This window comes from Humulus lupulus, chromosome 2 (genome assembly GCF_963169125.1).
Source record: "Humulus lupulus chromosome 2, drHumLupu1.1, whole genome shotgun sequence".
Classification (NCBI taxonomy): domain Eukaryota; kingdom Viridiplantae; phylum Streptophyta; class Magnoliopsida; order Rosales; family Cannabaceae; genus Humulus; species Humulus lupulus.
In genome coordinates, this window is record NC_084794.1 from 251,655,092 (window position 1) to 251,678,559 (window position 23,468).

Here is a 23,468-nt window from a genome sequence, read left to right on the forward strand (position 1 = left end):
AGTGGAAGGTCATTTCCTTTAGGTACAAAAAATATTCTTCTTAGAAAGCAAATAAATATTTGCATACACTTTTCCAAGAACTGATTGTAAAGATAAAGATGGTCTTATTGTGCATGTTGTTCACACACTCAAAGATATTCAAATCAAATGAGTCTGTTTTCTATTTAATCAGATATTTTCTCTTCTAATAATACTGTTTTACACTTTGACAGCTATCTTCATTTGATAGCCATGCCGTTTTTATTTGCAACTCTAGCCTTTCTCTTTTTATTGACTCTTTTCTTTTTCTTGATGATTCTTTTAACGGCTACATTACTAATAATAATGAAGAAAGAATTCCAGAGAGAAAGTAAAGATTTAATCACTGGATTCTTGGTTTGAAATGAAGAAAATTATTGAAATTTGTCATTCACCTTACTATTTTTTTTTTCTTTTCAGATTCTACAAAGCAGAGGAAATTATTTTGAGTGAGTCAGCATTGTTGTACTGTTGTAGTTTGGTTTGCAAGTGTTTAAAGACACAGTAATTATTAGTACATGTAACATAAGATCCCATATAAGCAAATAGAAAAGATATAACATAACAAACAACTCATCCTACTTCCACATTTTCACTAATTAAAATGAAGAAAGAATTCTGGAGAGAGTAAAGTTTTAATCACTGGATTCATGGTTTGAAATGAAGAAAATCAAAGAGATGTGCCATTTGCCTTAATTATTATTTTATTTTTTTCAGATTCTATAAAGCAGAGGAAATTATCTTGAGTGAGCATATATTTATTATAAATGGTCTAATGCAAGGTTGTACTGTTGTGGTTTGGTTTGTAAGTGTTTAAAGATACAGTGTTATTATCAGTACATGTAACATAAGAAGATCCCATATAAGCAAAAAGAAAAGATATAACATAACAAACAACTCATCCTAGTTACTTCACAAAACCGATTCAACACTCAGGAATTTACAATCAGTTTTATTATATGTCCATATCTGTGTCCACTTGAAGTTGATATGTAGCATAACCCTGAATTAGATTTTCTTCTGCACGGTAACCAAATCAGTAGTAGAACCATAGGCTCTGTGTAAAGCTTCAGCACACCAGCCATGACCATCGTCCACTGTAGGCATCCTAACTTCCATGAAAGGCGTTGCCAGTTTATAAGAACCTGCCTGTACAACGCCAGCAAAAACTCTCAGCACATTTGAAGCATCTATGTCTAAGCACACATTGATCTCTGACATGCCTTTAGGCGCAGGAGGAATTCCAACGATCTTGAAATAGCCTAGCAGATGATTTTCCTTCACATTCTCTTGCCCTTCGCCCTCGTAGACGATGATGAGTGCCTCGGTTTGGTTGTCTTGGACAGTGGTGAATGTCATCTCTTTCCTTGCTGGCATTGTTGTGTTCCTAGCTATGATTGGCACGAATTTACCTCCGTCGGATTGAATTCCAATTGCAAGAGGTGTCACTTGTATGGTTAACAAGTCGAGATTTCCAAATGGGTCGCTGATACCTGATGCCACTGCCCCTTCAAGTGCAGCTCCACATACAGCAGCTTCCAATGGGTTCATCCCTTTATACAGCTCTTTTCTCTTAGAAACTTTTAAGACAAGATCTTTCACCTTAGGAATATATGAACACCCACCAACTACAATAACATCATTCACGTCCTCAATTTGTATCTTGGCATCATACAGGCACTGGATTATGAGAGACTCACATTTCTCAAATACCTTTTTGTTCACTTCTTCAAACTCCTGTTGAACCAAGACCTTGTTTATCTTTGGCCCATTTCCCAAGTCAACATCAATTTGAACATTTGTCTGGAAAGAAAGCTTATGGATTGCATCCTGAGTTGCAACTCTAAGCAAACCCATTGCTTGGATTTCACTAATTCCATGGTTTGAGAAAAGGGTGTCAGCATTAGGCAAAAAATGATGCATCATATTCTGAAGCAAGTCTTCTCCACCAATGGGAGCTCCAGCCAAGGCTTTTATCTGGGAGACTCCTCCAGCTGTAGCAGTCACAGCCACATCACAATATCCAGCACCCATGTTGAAAATGAGGCCGATTTTCTCACTGCCACTGCCCATATTATCATGTGCGGTTTGTTGTTGCTGTTGAGCATATAACAATGCCACGGCAGTGGGTTCAGGCATTAGTCTCATGACATGAAGGCCAGCCATGGCACAAGCTCGCTCAATCCGAGTAAGCTGGAATCGGCTGAATGAAACTGGAATGGTAAGGACAACATTTCTTATTGGTCGCTTTAGCTGGATTTCTGCCATTGCTCTTAGCTCCACTAAGAAGATTGCCAGGACTTCCTCTGGTGTTGTTGATCTCCAAGCATTGTTCACCAAGGCTGCAATGAAGGGTCGGACACCAATGTCCAATGTTTGTACCAAAAACGGAAGGCTTTTGCTGGCATGAACAACAGGATCCGTGTCAACCCTGCCAATCAGGCGCTTCATATTGAAGATTGCAGCTCCAGAAAGCAATTCGTGCTCATGAGAAAGTTGATTACTGACTCCACCTGAAGGAACTTCATCTTTGAATGTAACATAGGACCTCATCATCTTCTGGTTTCTGGTGTTCTTAAGGAGCTCCACCTGGGAGCCATTCCAGAAAGCAACACTGCATTGTGAAGTGCCAATGTCAATCCCAATTGCGATTTCAGGGAAAGCAGATGAAGATTTCTCCTCCGCTGTGTTTTCACTATCAGATACCACGGTGTAAGCTGGTTCAGCCATTCTTGTATGTCCGCAAAACAGACCCCGGATGGTGAATGTACTCAACCTATCATAAAAAGCATGTAGAGAGAGAATCACTCAACTCTTCATGATATACTTTTAATCTGATACAAAATATGCATCTTTAAAAATGAAAGAGATGTAGAAACTTCGGTGAAATCACCACAAAAATAATACCCGACTTGTTTACTCGAAGAAAATTGTCATTTGGGTCATATAACAAACACCTGTAGGGTGTAATTGAATGCACTTTTAAAATAGTCAGTACTAACCCCACAAGCGTACACAGTGATCATCTAGTAACCAAATACTCCTCATACTGACACTAATAAAGAAATATTAACATTTTCTTCGCCAAGAAAAACAGAAAGAGAGAAAATTTTGTCAACACAGTAGGTATAGTTTTATAATTATACATGACATCAAAGACAAACTCAACCAATACAAACTGAAGAAAAGAAATACAATAAACTCATATAATTTCTCAAATATAAGAAACCCATTTCTGCAAGAATAATAATACAACAAAACAGAGAAGACCAATTCCCACACATACAAGTTATATCAGTTCTTGTTAACTATCAAAGAATTGTAGTAGAGTACGGTCAAAGATTACCTATTATGCATTATTGTATTAAGCCAAAACCAGCAAAGAAAAAGCAAAATTAATTAATACACACAGACTGATTCGAAGCTATGAAAGAGTACTTACAGTAAGTTGAAGAGCAAGAGAGTGAAGAAGGAAGCTGATGATAATGGAGGAGAACGAAGAGAAACCCAGAAGGAGAGAGAGAAGTTTTGTGATAAGCAGAGACAAATGATGTGATTTTATGAGACCGAGTAATGCAAATGGTGCAGTTCTAAATTCTTCTAGAGCTTCCTAGCTTGTAAGAGACATAGCCAGTATATACTTCCTAACACAGGTCGGTTTCTAGAATGTGCATCCTCATTCTCAAATTATGCCAACTTTTTTTTTTTTGGGTATATATATAATTTAAGAAACTACGGTGCAGTTGTATTTCTGCACTACCATAATTTTTGTTATCAAGGTGCATATTGTAATGGTTTAAGATATTTTATAAATTTAAAAAAAAAAATGTATCTTTTAATGATTTAAGATATTTTATAAATTTAAAAAAAAATGTATCTTTTAATGATTTAAGATATTTTGTAAATTTTTAAAAAATTTAGAATAATTTATTATTGTAACAAGATTTAAATTGATGAATTTTGCATGTACAAATAAAAAAATAGGGCATGGTGCAAAATGACCTTTAATAATGTGTGAAAGTAAGTAAATGTCTATATTTTTAATTTTATAGTAAAATAGCCCAATTATCTTATTAATATCACATATTACCAAATATGCCATTTAATAAATTACTATTTTATTCTAAATATTTTAATATTATGGTATATGTATATTAGTTTTGTTTAATTTGTTAAAATTAAACAAATATGAGCATTATATTCAACAACAATCAAAACAATAATGCTCATAATAAACAATCCAAATCCAAAATCAAAGTATTTATTTAAAGCATTAATTATAATAGGACATACCTCCAATAGCTATATTCTCAATTTGAGTCATATTGCAATTCAATGGAAACACAAAATCTGTGAGTGATTAAATTTAGAGGAACCAATGAAGAGCAACCCTCTTTCTACCACTATACTATTAGTTAAACACCCATTTAATCTTAATATATCACACACCCATCTAACCTTAACGGATTATTGGGCTTATTGGGCTAATACACATTATTAATGGTGGACCATAATTTAATGGGTCAATTATAGTCATAAGGGTGCTCTCATGTGTCTCTAACACAATTAGTAACTATTAACCATCTCATTATGGTTATTAACATTATCAGGCACACTTATATTAATGATTGAAGTTATGATATTATACTTATGATTATATTAGTCCACATAATATTCTAACATTCTCCCACTTGGACAATATAATCCGCCATCATAACATTCTCCAACTCATAAAGCAATCAACTAAATCATACACAATATCATATGGATAGGATACGTATATTACATATGATTTGGCTTTGAATACAATAGCAATCATTAATATTTGTCATACTAGACATACATGAGGTATAGCAAATTGAGACTATGCGCATTCATCTCTCTTTATATCTGTCACTTCGATAAACAACATATATACAAATATGTCAATAACAATATGAAGTGACTTCAATATCATTATGCATGTTCAGAATACAAGTCATAAGCATTTCATTCAAAATACTAGCATGTTCAATACATAAATAACAAAACTCTCACTGAGCTCAACAAGCTAGGCTCCTGACAATCCCATTTGGGCAACGTGCTCCAAAAACACACATATAGGTAAGCCTTTCGTTAGTGGGTCTGCTAACATGCTAGTGGTAGGCGTGTACTCAATAGAAATGATGGACTCATCGACTTTCTCTTTAACAAAATAGTACTTTATATCAATATGCTTTGAGCGAGAAGTACTCCTAGTGTTCTTAGAGAAAGCTACTGTTGCGGAGTTGTCACAATACAATTTCAGCGGCCTCGAAATAGAGTCTGCAACACTCAATGCTGAAATGAAATTCCGCAGCCATATTGCTTGACAAGTAGCCTCATAACACGCCATATACTCTGCCTCCATCGTAGAAGAAGTTGTGAGTGTCTGTTTGACACTTCCATGAAACAGCCCCTCCAGCCATCATATAAATGTAGCCTGAAGTGGACTTTTTATCATCCACGCATCCTGCATAATCAGCATCACTGAACCCAACTATATCAAGAGTGTCAGCTCGCCGGTAAGTCAACATATGATCCTTAGTACCCTGAAGATACCTCGTGACTTTCTTAGCTGCTTTCCAATGGCTAAGTCCAGGATCACTCAAGTATCTACCCAACACGCCGACAACAAAAGCAATGCCAGGGCGTGTGCATACTTGAGCATACATCAAGCTACCAACCAGTGATGCATAAGGAACGACTTTCATTTCATCTCTCTCTTTATCATTTTGTGGACATTGAGCCTTTGAGAACTTGTCACCCTTCACTATTGGTGCCTTCCCAGGAGAACATGCATGCATATTGAACCTTTTCAAGATCCGATCAATGTAAGTATTCTGAGACAAACGAAGAATACCATTAGCCCTATCCCGAAGAATCTGAATCCTAAGCACATAGGAAGCCTCACCAAGATCCTTCATATCAAAATGGCTAAACAAAAGTTGTTTTGTCTCAGACAATAGGTCAGAATTATTAGATGCCAGCAGGATGTCGTCAACATACAATACTAGAAAAATAAAACTGCTCCCACTGACCTTCATATATATACATTGATCTACTACGTTCTCCTTGAAGCCATTTGCAGTGACAATCATATCAAACTTGAGATACCACTGCCTTGATGCTTGTTTAAGTCCATAGATAGACTTCTTGAGCTTGCAAACCATGTGTTCTTTGCCAGACATCTCAAAACCAATAGGTTGAGTCATGTAAACATCTTCAAACAGATCTCCATTCAAGAAGGCGGTCTTCACATCCATTTGATTGAGTTCTAGATCAAAATGAGCCACTATAGCCATAATGATTTGCAACAAATATTTGGTAGAAACCGGTGAAAAAATTTCTTTGAAATCAATACCTTCTCTCTGGCTATAGCCCTTAGCCACAAGCCTAGCCTTATACCTTTCCACTTGCCCATTCGAGTCACGTTTGATCTTATACACCCATTTGCATCCAATGGGTCTGCAACCTTTGGGTAGTTCAACCAACTCCCAAACTTCATTTTGTGACATAGAACTCAATTATTCTTTCATTGCATCCATATACAACATAGATTTAGGACTACTCATGGCTTCTTGATAAGTGACTGGCTCAGAATTATCTCCCACATCAAACTCATGTTCCTGCAAATAGACAAGGTAGTCATCAGGAATAACAGACCTGCAGGTTCTCTGTGATCTTCTCACCATAGCTTCATCATCCCCAATATCAAGATTTTCACCTTGTTCTTGATTTTGAGGTTCATCATGAGTTTCTGTTATATTATTTTATAATATAATGTAATATTATATTATTTTATAATATAATGTTTTAGATTAAATAAATGTGACATAGAGTGTCACATATTGTAACATATAATAGAGAGTTACATTATTTGGATATATGTGAAAAATCCAAACATGTAACATATTTGGTATTACAAATTCATCACAAATTTGTAACTCCCAAATATTACCCAATAATGTGTATATTATATGTTACACATTTGAGATTGGATTTCATAAAGCCATATGAGAAATGGCTGATAGAGATGTGATTTTAACTCCCATATTGTGTATGGAAGTTACAAAATCAAGTGGGAATAAATTGGAACGTTTTGGAAAAAACTCAAAAAATTGGTTGCTGAAACTGACCAAGGGCCGCGGCGCTTGAAACTAGCGCCGCGGTGCTAGTGGCTGACAGATTCATACTAAGTCGGTTTTTATCCAATTTTGAACGTTTCCAACAGCCAAGTAACTCCCAAATCTCTATTTTAATTCCATAAAACACCCAATTTATCATTGGTAACAGCCATGGGGGTTGGTGGAATTTGAAATTCAAAGGGTGTCTCTAAACTCTATAAATAGGAGCCTAATGCTCACTTGTAAGACACACCATTTCTATCCACTAGAGCACTTGGCTAGAAACACCTTGAGGCTTGATTATTCCAGAAAGCATTTCCAAAATCTGTGAGAGATCCCTTAGTGCTTGAGTTAGGGGGAAATAAGCTTTTGGACAAAGGTTTCAAACCTTGTTCAAGTTGGTGATCCCCAATACTCTTCACTTTGGTTGTGTGAGTGAGAGTTCTTTGTTCATTGTTCTTATTCTTGTTCTTTTATTATATTGCTTTTCTTTTCTTCTATTATTCACTCTTTTACATGTATCTTTTGTTTTAGAGTTGTAATCTCATCTATATCTTTTCATTATACTACTTCTAGTTTATTTGTATATTTTGTCTTAGAGTTGTATTTTCTATTTCTATCATCTTCTACCTCTTTCTCTATATTTACATGTACCTTTTGTCATAGAGTTGTAACACTTTTAATCAATCAATATTTATTTGTAATATATTGTCTAGAGTTGTAACATTATCTTACCATTTCCATTGAGGCAATATTATTTTTTCTTAACATTCAAAAGCTTATCCCTTTTTGTTTCAATGGAAGGGGAGACAATCAAATCATGAACCAAGACTTAGTGAGATTGGATAGGTTTGATGGATCCAATTTTACTAGGTGGCAAGACAAGGTGAGGTTTCTTTTAACCACTCTCAAAATCGCCTACATCCTTGAGTCTTCCTTGGCACCTCTAGCCGATCCATCCGACAAAGACACTCCCGAGGAGGTGGAGAAGAGAAGGAAGAGGGAGGAGGACAATCTTCTTTGTAGGGGTCATATCCTCAACGCCCTATCCGATAGGCTCTATGACCTCTACACCGAGACCAAATCGGCAAAGGAGATATGGGATGCACTTGAGAAAAAGTTTAAGGCGGAAGAGGAAGGTACCAAAATTTTTTTGATATCTCAATACTTCGATTTCAAATTTTTTGGTGATAAACCTATTCTTCCTCAAATTCATGAATTGCAAATTATTGTTAATAAATTGAAAGTGTTAAAGATTGAGCTTCCCGAGGCCTTTCAAGTTGGTGCTATAGTGGCTAAATTACCACCAACTTGGAAGAGCTATAGGAAAAGAATCCTTCATAAAAATGAGGATTATTCTTTGGAGGAGATCCAAAAGCATATTCGAATCGAAGAGGAATCGATATGTAGAGATAAACTTGTGGAGGGGTCTAATGGAGAGACTTCCAAAGCAAATGCGGTGTCACAACCAAAACATCCCAAAAACAAAGGGAAAAAGGGTAATGAGAAACCTTTGGGTCCAAAAACCAACCAAAACAAGTTTAAGGGCGAGAAAGGTCCTTGCTTTGTGTGTGGGAAAAAGGGTCACTATGCTAGAGAGTGTAGACATAGAAAAGACCAACAAGGACCTAAGGTGAACGCAACTCAAGAGGAAAACATAGTTGCTACCCTTAGTGAGGTGAATGCGGTCCAAGGCAAGGTGAAAGGGTGGTGGTATGACACATGTGCCACCGTCCATGTCACCTATGACAAATCATTGTTCAAGACCTTTGAAGAGTCAAAGGGCAACCATGAGATACAAATGGGCAATGAGGGCAAATCCAAGGTACTTGGCAAAGGTACTATAGATGTCTACTTCACCTCCGGCAAGAAAGTTACATTAGTGAATGTACTTTATGTTCCCGAAATGAGTAGAAACTTGGTAAGTGGTGATTTGCTTGGCAAGCCCGGCATTAAAGCCGTTTTTGAGTTCGGTAAACTTATACTTACCAAATCAAATGTATTTTTGGGAAAGGGGTACTCTTGTGAGGGTATGGTTAAATTGTGCACCAATGATGTAACTTTCAATGTTATCAATAAAAATGTTAATTCCGCCTATATTGTTGAGTATGATTCTTTATTTTTGTGGCATCTTAGACTATCGCATATAGGTTTTTCAACCATGAAAAGAGTAGTAAAATGTGGTATGATTGCATGCAATATTAAAAACTATGGTAAATGTGAAACATGTGTTAAGGCAAAAATGATTAAGAAACCATTTCCTAGTGTAGAAAGATCATCTAATTTACTAGATTTAATCCACAGTGATCTTTGTGAATTAAATGGTGTTTTAACTAGAGGTGGTAAAAGGTATTTTCTTACTTTTATAGATGATTTTAGTAGATATACCTATGTGTTTCTTTTAAAGCATAAAGATGAGACTTTTGATGCTTTTAAATTGTATAAATTAGAAGTTGAAAACCAACTAAATAAAAAGATTAAGGTGCTAAGAAGTGATAGAGGAGGAGAGTACTTTTCTAATGAATTCAATACATTTTGTGAAGAAAATGGTATAATTCATGAGTGCACTGCACCTTATACACCACAACACAATGGTGTTGCCGAAAGGAAAAATAAGACTTATCTAGAAATGATAAATTCTATGTTGGTGTTTTCTAAGTTGAACTTCAACTTATGGGGTGAAGCGCTTTTAACCGCTTGTCACATTCTTAATCGAATACCGATGAAGAAAAATGAGATATCTCCATATGAGTTATGGAAAGGAAGAAAACCCAACATAGGGTACTTCAAAGTGTGGGGGTGTCTTGCATATTGCAAGAAAACCGAACCTAATAGAACAAAGTTAGGTTCAAGAGCCATAAAGTGTGCTTTTGTTGGTTATGCCAACAATAGTAAAGCTTATAGGCTACTAGACTTAGAGTCTAATATTGTGATTGAATCTAGAGAAGTTGAATTCTTTGAGAATATGTTATGTGACAACAATTCTTAAGCTTCAACATCTCTAAAGGAGAATTTGTTATATGAGAAAAATTCTCAAGTTTCTACATCCAAAGTTGATTCTCAAGAGGAGAATTCTCAAAAGGATGTAAAGCAACCCTTTGAACCTAGAAGAAGTCAAAGGCTTAAAAATCATAAAAGTCTAGTAGTGGATGAGATAGATTCTCAACGAATTTCATTCTACATGGTAGAAGGAAATAGAGAGGAAGTCATTAGGAAAATTCCTATTGTACTTCTCGTTGAGGATGATCCTAAGACTTATAGAGAAGCTATGCAATCAAGAGATAGTGCATTTTGGAAAGAAGCCATCAATGATGAGATGGATTCCATTCTTTCCAATAACACTTGGGAATTGGTAGACCTCCCACCGGGGTCTAAGCCAATTGGGTGTAAGTGGGTATTTAGGAGAAAATACCACACTGATGGCACTATCCAAACCTTTAAAGCTAGATTAGTAGCTAAAGGGTTTAGGCAAAAAGAGGGTATCGATTATTTCGATACCTATGCGCCTGTTGCAAGAACAACTTCTATAAGAATTTTGTTCGCTTTAGCTTCTATACACAACTTGTATGTTCATCAAATGGATGTCAAAACGGCATTCCTTAATGGTGACCTCAATGAGGAGGTCTATATGGAACAACCCGAAGGGTTTGTCCTACCAAAATATGAACATAAAGTTTGTAGACTTGTAAAATCCTTATATGGATTGAAACAAGCTCCTAAGCAATGGCATGAGAAATTTGATCAAGCCATCATGTCTAATGGGTTTAGACATAACAATGGAGACAAGTGTTTGTATTCCAAAACTTGTAAGGGATATGTGATCATTGTTTGCTTATATGTGGATGACATGCTTATTCTAAGTAATAGCATGAAAGGGATAGAAGAAACGAAGAGGTTTCTATCATCAACCTTCATGATGAAAGATCTTGGAGAAGTTGATACCATACTCGGTATCAAAATAAAGAAACATAGTGGAGGTTTTGCGCTAGGGCAAGCCCACTACGTTGAGAAAGTATTGAACAAATTTAACCATCTCAAGGTTAAAGATGCCAATACTCCATTCGATCATAGTGTAAAACTAGAGAAGAATGAAGGAAGAGCGGTGGCTCAATTGGAGTACGCTAGTGCTATAGGGAGTCTAATGTACGCTGCCCAGTGTACTAGACCTGATATAGCATTTGCGGTAAGTAAACTTAGTAGGTTTACAAGTAATCCAAGTGTGGATCACTGGAAGGCAATTGGAAGAGTCCTAGGTTATCTCAAGAAAACCAAAGGACTAAGCCTTCACTACTCCAAATTTCCTTCGATATTAGAAGGATATACAGATGCAAGTTGGATATCCAATATTGGGGACAACTTGTCCACAACTGGTTGGGTATTTACACTTGGTGGAGGTGCAATTTCTTGGGGTTCCAAGAAACAAACCTGTATATCTCATTCCACTATGGAAGCGGAGTTCATAGCTCTAGCTGCTACTGGCAAAGAGGCCGAATGGTTAAGGGATCTGTTGATAGAGATTCCCCTAATCAAAGATAATGTATCTACTATATCGATACATTGTGATAGCCAAGCAACATTGGCTAGAGCATACAGTGGAGTGTATAATGGGAAGTCTAGACATATTAGTCTAAGACATGGATATGTAAGAGAATTGATTCAAAGAGGAGTCATCTCAATATCCTATGTGAGAACAAGTGAAAATTTGGCGGATCCTTTCACTAAGCCACTAACGAGGGATTTAGTGGCTGCATCATCTCGAGGGATGGGACTTAAACTCCCTAAAGAGATTCACGATTGATGGCAACCTATCTTAACACTAGTTACTCAACTAGTGTTAGGTTCAATAGGTAAGAACAAGTCAATCAAGTGAATATTAGTTGTACTCAAAACAAGTCCCATCTGAGATATTGAGTACTTGTGTGTTACCAAATGGAGGGTTAAAACCGAAAGGTTTTTTAATAGAATTCAGTCTTGTAAAGACAAGTATTTTTGGTAGCAAAATACTGTAAGAATTCTACCTATATGGACCTAGGGGTGGTGCCGCCTCTCATGAGAATTGGGAGTATTCTCAAGAACGTCCATGAATGGAAAGTGCACATGGCCATTAACGGTGCAAAGCGAGACATAGAGGTCTCAAGTGAACATCACAAAGGTGTGTGTATTATCACCGATTTGTCATCATGAAAAGATGGTTCAATGCCTAGTGCAACCAAATTTTCGACAAATTTTGTGATAATTACACTATAGTAAAGTTCAAGTTGAAAAACACTTTACTTTATGCATCAATGCAATGACTCCTATAAGAGAGAGTTCTTATTTAATCAAGTGGGGGATATGCTATATTTTAAATATAATGATTGATTAAATAAGTGTTACAATAGATGACTATTTAATCTAGTGGGGGAATGTTATATTATTTTATAATATAATATAATGTAATATTATATTATTTTATAATATAATGTTTTAGATTAAATAAATGTGACATAGAGTGTCACATATTGTAACATATATTAGAGAGTTACATTATTTGGATATATGTGAAAAATCCAAACATGTAACATATTTGGTGTTACAAATTCATCACAAATTTGTAACTCCCAAATATTACCCAATAATGTGTATATTATATGTTACACATTTGAGATTGGATTTCATAAAGCCATATGAGAAATGGCTGATAGAGATGTGATTTTAACTCCCATATTGTGTATGGAAGTTACAAAATCAAGTGGGAATAAATTGGAACGTTTTGGAAAAAACTCAAAAAATTGGTTGCTGAAATTGACCAAGGGCCGCGGTGCTTGAAACTAGCGCCGCGGCGCTAGTGGCTGACAGATTCATACTAAGTCGGTTTTTATCCAATTTTGAACGTTTCCAACAGCCAAGTAACTCCCAAATCTCTATTTTAATTCCATAAAACACCCAATTTATCATTGGTAACAGCCATGGGGGTTGGTGGAATTTGAAATTCAAAGGGTGTCTCTAAACTCTATAAATAGGAGCCTAATGCTCACTTGTAAGACACACCATTTCTATCCACTAGAGCACTTGGCTAGAAACACCTTGAGGCTTGATTATTCCAGAAAGCATTTCCAAAATCTGTGAGAGATCCCTTAGTGCTTGAGTTAGGGGGAAATAAGCTTTTGGACAAAGGTTTCAAACCTTGTTCAAGTTGGTGATCCCCAATACTCTTCACTTTGGTTGTGTGAGTGAGAGTTCTTTGTTCATTGTTCTTATTCTTGTTCTTTTATTATATTGCTTTTCTTTTCTTCTATTATTCACTCTTTTACATGTATCTTTTGTTTTAGAGTTGTAATCTCATCTATATCTTTTCATTATACTACTTCTAGTTTATTTGTATATTTTGTTTTAGAGTTGTATTTTCTATTTCTATCATCTTCTACCTCTTTCTCTATATTTACATGTACCTTTTGTCATAGAGTTGTAACACTTTTAATCAATCAATATTTATTTGTAATATATTGTCTAGAATTGTAACATTATCTTACCATTTCCATTGAGGCAATATTATTTTTTCTTAACAGTTTCTACCAGAATTTGTTCAATCACAGGGTCATCAATAGGAGCGGAAGCGACAGGTATAGGGACAAAAATGCGTTCTTCCCTGAAAACAATTTCTCTTGACCCTTGACTTGAACCAAATTCATCCTCAAAATAGATAGGCCTATCTGATTCTATAACCCTGGTGGTGTGAGATGGGCAATAAAATCTGGAACCCCTTGATCCAATGGTGTAGCCTACAAAATAGCCACTAATGGTCTTCGGATCAAGTTTCTTAGACTGTGGGTTATAGGGCCTTACTTCAGCTTTACATCCCTAAACATGAAAATGACGCAAACTCGGTTTCTTACCCGACCCCAACTCGTATGATGTCTTTGGGACAGACTTACTAGGCACTTGATTCAAGATATAAGCAGCAGTCCTCAATGCCTCACCCCATAAAAATTCTAGCAAGCTAGAATGAATCAGCATACATCGCACCATGTCAAGAAGTGTGCGATTTCTTCTTTCAGCGATTCCATTCTTTTGGGGTGTCCCTGGCATTGTATATCTTGCATCAATACCATATTCCTGTAAGTATTTGGCAAAAGGCCTGGGGTTCCTTCCATTTTCATCATAACGTCCATAATACTCTCCACCTCTATCAGAGTTGACAGCTTTGATCATTTTTCCCTTTTGAAGCTCAACATTCGTCTTGAAAATCTTAAAAGCATCCAAAGATTCAGATTTTTCACGAATGACCTCAACATGGCCATACCGGGAAAAGTCATCAATGAATGTGATAAAGTATTTATAACCACCCTTAGCAGGCGGAACAAAAGGCCCACAAATATCAGTATGAATAAGCTCCAATACATCTGTGCACCTGTCTGACTTGCTCTTTCTAACCTTGGCAGTCAACTTCCCTTTTATACAATCAACACAGGCAGTGAAATCAGAGAAATCAAGATCCTGAAGTACGCCATCCTTCACCAATCTCTCCATCCTGTCTCTAGAAATATGGCCTAAACGTTTGTGCCAAAGCATAGAAGATTTCAAATCCGATCTTGAACGTTTAGAACCAACAACAGTATTAAGAGAAGAAGAACAAGAAGAAGAAACAACAGGAACATCATGTAAATCAAGTTTATATAAGTTTCCACATAAAGTTCCATTTCCAACCAACATAGAGTCACGATACAAAGTCAGTTTTCCAGTTCCAAAAAGAAGACTATAACCTAGTCTATCCAAAATAGATATAGAGATCAAATTCCTCCTAATAGAGGGTAAATAAGCAACATCATGCAACTCCAAAAAATGCCTAGTATCCAACTGCAGTCTAACAGTCCCAAAAAATTTAACTCTGACTTTAGTATCGTCTCCCATGTATTGATTGCTTTCTTCTTAGAATATTTTTGGTCACTAGAGTTATTGGAAGTGAACTTTCTCTTGTGAGGATTGTTTGGGTTTGTTACCATGGAGATACTTCTTGCCCTTCCCTTTCTCATGTCCTCTTCTTCCTTGGCAAGAATAGCAGTCATCTCCTCAATAGTCCATTGCTCCTTTTGAGCATTGTAGCTTGATCTGATTGAATCAAACTGGGAAGGAATGGTTTCCATCACAAACCACACCATGTAATCCTCACCAAGATCCAACCCCATAGCCTTGAGCTTTTGGTAACAACCCATGAGCTTGTCGATATGAGCTCTAATATCACCCGTATCAGCATAATTGGTGCGATGAAGCAAGGTTAAGCACTCATTCTTCTCATTCTTTGAGAACTTTTTGTACTTCTCTTTAATGGCAGCAAGAAAATCCTTTGCAATTTCAGACTGAGGAATACTATCACGAATGGATTCATCCATGTGATACCTCATAAGCATCAAACAACAACGATTGGAATGCTCCCAATCCTCATAGGATTTCTTGTCCTTTTCAGTGGCATCATCAGCGGGTTTAGGTGGTGCATCCATTCTCAAGGCCAAGTCCACTCTCATAAGAGTCAAGTTCATCATGAGAGATTCAACCCACTGCTTGTGGTTGGTTCCATTAAGTGTCAACATGGCAGAGGTTCTCGGAATGCTTGCTGTTGAATGAGAAATAAGAGCAATAACTATTAAATACATGTTATGATAAATCATGTCATTTGTGCTCTTTTCTCATCAATATATGATCGCAAAATAACAAATGATCATGTATGCTAGAGTTCTTAGACAAACACACACAAAAAAAGAACTCATACACAGGTAAGAACAATCTATCAAACATTATAATCAAATACATTAATTTACTATCGAAAAGATAGATAAATTGTGATTCATAATGTTTAATAAATTTTCTTCACCATATTAAGCGTCCTTGCCAAGTAATTATTGTCAATAGGATAATTAATTACTTATACGGAACTTAATGTGATTTTGGAGGAAGATACAAAATTTAAATAAACTAATATTTAAATGTTCTTCATCACTAAACAATTTTTCATGCTTAATCTTACGATAGGTAAGAAAAATAAGCACTAATTGTTGAAATAAATAAATAAGCATAAATTTATACCACAATAAAATTAATTACTAAAATTATGAATAAAATTCATGAATTAATATTGTGCATAAAAACAAGATGGGGAAATGATCGAATGCTAAAAATGGAATAAAATGGTGAAAATTGGCCCAAAAAGAGCCTTGCACGCGCCCCCACGCGCCCTTCTTTTTTTTCTTTTTTTTTTTTAAATGTTCGTACGACATGCAGCAGGGAGGAATGACGCGTCGTTTGGCGCTGAACGGAAGCTGAGCCTTCTGTGTGAACGACATGTCATTTTTTGCCTGACAGAGGCAAAATGACATGTCGTTTTTCATCGCCCCTATCACCCAAATTGACCCGTGGGTCTGCTTCTCGGGTCTACGCGACCCGGTTCGTGACCCGGTCGGATAGGCCATCTCCGACCACCAAATCTGACTCCTTTTGAGGGGTTTTGTTCCATTTTTAACCCTCTATCTCCAACATCCATTTAACTCAAAAAACACAAAATAATGGCAAAAAAATATGAACCCAAAATGGGTTTTCCTCCATTAACGAGTTTCAAGAAAGCTTGGTATTTAATAGTAATGGCATAGAAACAATCATCCCAAAATAAAGATAAACCCATCCAAAAACCATAAATCTAATGTTATCATCACCAACACATTAATCCGAAAATTATATCAAAAAATTAGATTTGAAGAAATGGGTTTAGATCAAATAAAATAAGCTCTAAAATTAATAACTTTGGCTCTGATACCAATTGTTAAAATTAAACAAATATGAGTATTATATTCAACAACACTCAAAACAATAATGCTCATAATAAACAATCCAAATCCAAGATCAAAGTATTTATTTAAAGCATTAATTATAATAGGACATACCTCTAATAGCTATATTCTCCATTTGAGTCATATTGCACATTCAATGGAAACACAAAATCTATGAGTGATTAAATTTAGAGGAACCAATGAAGAGCAACCCTCTTTCTACCACTATATTATTAGTTAAACACCCATTTAATCTTAATATATCACACACCCATCTAACCCTAACGGATTATTGGGCTAATACAAATTATTAATGGTGGACCATAATTTAATGGGCCAATTATAGTCATAAGGGTGCTCTCATGTGCCTCTAACACAATTAGTAACTATTAACCATCCCATTATGGTTATTGACATTATTAGGCACACTTATATTAATGATTGAAGTTATGATATATACTTATGATTATATTAGTCCACATAATATTCTAACATAATTAGTTTTTATTTTAAAGTTATTTTGAATTTTTTTCGTTTTTTATGGGTTGTTGAATGATATATCATACCACAAAGTATATATACTCAGTTGAAAAATAATATACCATCAAAACTTACAAAATTATTACTCAAAAATATATATACTATGCTAATAAAGTTATATACTACCATTAAAATGTATATACCATGATACAAAATTATATATTACCACTATGTATAATAAAATAGAAACTAAATATCACAAAAAAAAATTATATACCATACCACAAAAAACATATACACTAATTGGAAAATAATATACCAACAACCTATAAAAAACTTAAAAAATTAATATAACTTTAAAATAAAAACTAATTAAACAAAACTAATATACATATACTACTATATTAAAGTCATACAATCCTAAATAAATTATAAAAAAAATGGCAATTTAGGTAATCAACAATGTAAAAATATCATTTCTCTACAATTTTAAAAATGAGGACATTAGCTTCTTGATACCTTTATTTTGTGTCATTTACTATAATTCCTCTAAAAAAAAATAGACATGCGTGTGATGAGTTGTTTTAACTTTGTTTTCCTTAATATAATTATTTTAAATTTATATATCTTAAATGACTAGAATGTGATGTTATACAAAAAAATTAGAAAAAAAATATTATTTAACACACAAATGGCTATGCGGTAACTGCATCGAAGTGTTCCTCTATAATTTAATATAAACCTCCAAAAATTACCATAAAAGGAAGTCTAAAATTATGTCATAGATGCTTATCCAATAATAATAATAAAAATAAAAATAATAAAAACAATACAATCAGAAAAGTTTAAAGTTCACCGCTATTAAATTTGTTCAGTTTAGCATTATTTCAATTAATTTATTTAAATATAATATTTTAAAAGGTTTATATCTTGTTAGATTATTAATTTTTTCTTAAAAAGAACTCTAAATCCAATTTTGATAAAGAAAAAAATTAAATATAACAATATAGTTATTAGATAGATTAATGGTGTTTCTATTCACAATTATTTGGATTTAGAGGCTCGTTTAAAATATTTTATAAAATATAAAATTTTAAAATCATTTATCAAAATACATCATACAAACAAATAATAAAACAAAATATAAGATTAAAAAATATATAAATCCCATTTTAAATTCTAACAAAATATATATATAATATTTTAAATCCTTATAAAATAAATTTTGAAAATTGTCTCACGATATTTATTTTTTAATTTTTCAGAAGAAAAAAATTCTCCTTTTGAAAATTATGTTAAGAAAACAAATTTTCTTTGCTTGGTTTTTAGTATAAATTATAATGACGGAGACAATCATAGAAGTGGGGGAGGCTGGACCCCCTAGAGTAGAAGAGATTAACATCTACATTATTGATAGAAATGCATTGCTTTATTATTATTGGCAATAAGTGTTAGAATATTTATTTATTTGATATATAAAATTAATTTGTAACAATTAATTGATTTAATATATTAAAGTTAATATTTAATTTATTGACAAAATATTCTAATTAATGGTCAACATTATTTGTTTCCTGATTTTGTTGTTACCCGATTTTTCATATCCCAACTGATTGAGGAAATATCTCAATCTGTGACAGAGACTCTGATGGTAGGTCTCACTCTATAAATATAGAGTACCGGTCCCCAAGCTCACTGCTCATTCTGACTTTCAGTAACTCCATCTAAAAGAGTTAGTAAGAGCTTGGAAGCTCGTGTACTCGTTCTAACTTCTGTTTCTTTTCTTTTGTAGATCTAAAGCTAGACCGAGGTTATCAATTGCAATGACTGGATGTATACAATATCTGATCCTCTTTTTGTATGTGTTCATTCTATATATTAATTCCGCCTACATGTATATAGGATTGTTCATATGCATACATTTTATTTTAATCTAACATTTGATATCAATCGCTTAATCTACATCTCTGCCTTGCTAATTTTATCTGCATATATATTTATTTGCTTTATATATGCATTTATATTCATATTCATCTTCATATATATATATATATATTGTTTGAGGGCCATATTCATAACATTTTTTTTTATTTTGATCGAGAGTTTTAATGCCTCATATTTTTTGAATTTTTGTTTCAAAACTAATTTTCCATAGGAGTGCCATTAGAAATCCTTCAGATTAATTTTTCTAATGATCTATGTTTCCAAATCAAATTTTGAGAATCCAAAATCAGTTTTGAAACCTTCATGTACTCGATAATGGCCAAAAGTTTTCTTTGATATTAAAGTTCGGTTTCTATTTGTTTTTTAAGCAATAAAACGTCATGAACCTCTTTAGACATTGTTTTAGATTCATTATGGGCAAAAATATATGAATTTGGACGTGAAAATCGATGTTTTCCATCTGGGTTTTCATTCGGACCCGTTTATGGCCAAAAAAAAATTTTGTAATTAAAACCCCCATTTTAGTTGTTGTTTAATCAATCTAAAGCCATAAATCTCTTTATCTATTCCTTTCCATGAATTCTGGGCTTTGAAACTAGTATTTTGGTCGTTGGAATGCAATTTTATGATCGGGTTTTGAACTGGGTCCGTACGACCCGCACGCAGAAACCGGGTCGATTTTGACCCGGCTGGAGGAAGAAGACGGGGGAAACGACAACGACCCGTCGTTTGATGGGTCATACGACAATAATAAGGGGAAAACGACATGATTTAAAAAAAAATTAAGAAAATTACGAAAATTAAAATTTTGATTTATTTTGGAATTTTGTTATTTTCTTCATTTTAATGCTTATTTAGACAATAAACTCTATTTTTTAATTCTTTTGCCCATTTAATTAAAACATATCATTTTGGTATATTATATATTATGGAAATTAATTAAAATGTGCAATTACTTGATTTTGGTGATATAATTCATTATTCATGCAATATTAAATAATTGTGCTATTTTAATAATGTAATTACATTTTATTTTACAATTAAGTTTGTGCAATTATTTTATTAATTCACTAAATCAGTAAATGATTTATTGTCTTATTTAGCATGATTTTTTCTGCCAATAAGTATATATATGGAATTATTGTATTTATTTTCATACATATATTTAATTATATTAATTTGTATGATTATTCTGTTGTTCTTCATGCAAAATTTATTCTTAGTATAATTATCTTTAATTTTATCTGCATGACTTTATAATTTTAAATACGTTGTATATTCCATAATTTTGCTAGATATATTTAGATTATATTCATACATTAAAATAGGTTGAATAATATTTAGCACATTAATATTCATAATTTATTCATAAAATATTCATAAAACATTTAGGGTGAATAAAATTATGAATAATTCATAAACAATTTTGTGGTTGACATAAGAACGCATGAAACTGAGATAAATGCTCAATCTAGAACGGTTTTTAATGATCTTCGGACGACCACACTAGGAGCACTACTATATGTGATTGCCTATTATGTTATAACAAAATTGTTCTTAGGTTTCCTTAGAGCCTGAAACATAATGTCTAGTAAATCATATAATTTTACATAATTAGGGAGTAGCCACAGCATCTTTAATTATATAAAATTATATATTAATTTGAAAGGATCACATAATGGACATAAATTGTGATTAATTATATAGATATAATAATTTTACCCCACATGGATTTTATTATATTTATATAATTAATTAGGATAATATATTAAATTAATTTTCTTAATTTACCCACAGGAGTTATGAAAATTAATTTAATAGTTTTATCATAAAGTTTAATAAAGATAGAAGTATCAAACCTTACTTTATCCCAAATAATTCGTTTGAATAATCTATCATCATTTATATCTAATTTTATTAAATTAAAAATTTAGCCCACGGGCAATTTTTGTTTAATAAAATTTCATTCTTCAGCATGTTATACATTGGTAAAACATGACTTCATTAAGCCTCAATCTTCAAAATCTAAGTTTGTAATCCTATTCATGCAGCTTCTTCATCATCCTCTAGTTTCGCTGAAATCCTTACCGAAATTCCTGAGCTTAGGGGTGATAATTTCAAAATCTGGAAGGAACGAGTTCTTCTTCATTTAGGCTGCGCCGACATGGACTACGCAATAAGGAAGGATGAACCTGCTGCAATCACTGCGACTAGCACTGCTGCTCAGATCGCACTATATGAAAAATGGGAGCGGTCCAATCGCCTCAGCATCATGTTCATCATGTCCAAGATCCCTCTGGGAATGCGTGGATCGGTGGAGCAACCTGAGAAAGTCAAAGACTTGATCAAACTGATCGATGGACAGTTCGACACTTCAGACAAACCACTTTACAACAACCTCATCCACCAGTTCTCATCCACAAAACTCACTGGTGTCAAAGGAGTTAGAGAACATATTTCAAAGATGAGGGACATTTCTGCTCAACTGAAGAAGCTCAATGTAGTCATTCCGGAAACCTTCCTGGTCCACTACATCCTTAACCATCTTCCACCTCAATACGGGCCTTTCAAAATTTCCTACAACACACATAAGGACAAATGGAGTATCAATGAACTGATAACCATGTGTGCTTAAGAAGAAGTAAGGCTCCTGCAGGAACAAGGTGAAAGTGCTCACATGGCCACCCAAGGCTAGAAACGCAAACCATCCAAGAAGGACAAGGGGAAAGATAAAGTGCCTCCCCAAGGCGATATAAAGAAGGATTCCATCAAGTGTTTCTTCTGCAAAAAGAAGGGACATGCGAAAAAGGAATGCGCCAAGTTCAAGAAATGGATGGATGACAAAGGTAATCTAATTTCATTCGTATGTTATGAATCTAATATGGATAATGTTAATATTAACACATGGTGGATTGATTTTGGATCAACAATTCATATTTCAAATTCCTTGCAGGGTTTACAAAACCTAAGGAAGCCAGTGGGAAGTGGGCAAATCATCTTATCCGAAAACAAGATGGGCTTACATGTGGAGGCTATAGGAACATGCCATTTAGTTTTAAGTAGCGGTTTTGTTTTAAAGTTAGAAAAGACATTTTATGTACCAAGTTACTCTAGAAACTTGATTTCCGTTTCAAGACTTGTACCTTTTGGTTTTTCCTTTACATTTTCAGACAAATCTTTTAATTTATGGTATTTTGTCTGATGGTCTTTACTGCCTTAATTTACAAAACAATACCGCTTATAATATTGTGCACGTTCACGCTGGCATTAAAAGATGTGTTATGAATGAGAATTCCTCTACATTATGGCATCGGAGATTGGGACATATCTCCATTGATAGAATTAGAAGGTTCGTAAAAGATGGGGTACTCAATACCTTAGATTTTACTGATTTTGATACTTGTGTGGATTGCATTAAGGGAAAGCATACCTCCAAGTCTAAGAAAAGTGGTGTCCATAGGAGTTCCGACCTATTAGAAATCATACATACTGATATATGTAGTCCAGACATGGACTCATATGGTCAGAAATACTTCATCTCTTTCATAGATGATTACTTACGCTACGTGTATATCTACTTACTTCATAAAAAAAGTGAAGTGTTAGATGTCTTTAAGATATTTAAAGCTGAAGTAGAGAAACAATGCAATAAGCAAATTAAGATAGTGAGATCAGATAGAGGTGGAGAATATTATGGTAGATACACTGAAGATGGACAAGCACCTAGCCCTTTTGCAAAGTTTCTTCAAGAAAATGGGATTGTTGCCCAATATACCATGCCCGGTACACCTAAGCAAATGGTGTTGCAGAAAGGAGAAACCGAACATTGATGGACATGGTGCGGAGTATGCTTAGCAGCAACCCTAAACTTCCTACATCCTTGTGGAATGAAGCTCTAAAGACATCCGTGTACATAGTAAATCGAGTCCCAACCAAGGCAGTCTCCAAAACTCCTTTTGAATTATGGAAAGGTTGGAAACCGAGTTTGCAACATGTACACATTTGAGGATGCCCATCTGAAGTTAGGGTATACAATCCACAAGAAAAGAAACTGGACCCAAGGACCATAAGTGGATACTTTATT

The 23,468-nt window shown here is 34.2% G+C and overlaps 1 protein-coding gene across 1 annotated transcript; it reads right to left on the reverse strand.

The window, feature by feature from the left end:
- Positions 1 to 815: 815 nt before the first annotated feature.
- On the reverse strand, positions 816 to 3,718 carry LOC133819195 (heat shock 70 kDa protein 8). The gene is made up of 2 exons (XM_062252379.1): positions 3,461 to 3,718; positions 816 to 2,794 (listed from the first exon to the last, which is right to left on the reverse strand). Exon 2 carries the CDS (start codon positions 2,746 to 2,748, stop codon positions 1,027 to 1,029), a length of 1,722 nt encoding a protein of 573 aa, XP_062108363.1. The 5' UTR covers positions 2,749 to 2,794; positions 3,461 to 3,718; the 3' UTR covers positions 816 to 1,026.
- Positions 3,719 to 23,468: the final 19,750 nt, after the last annotated feature.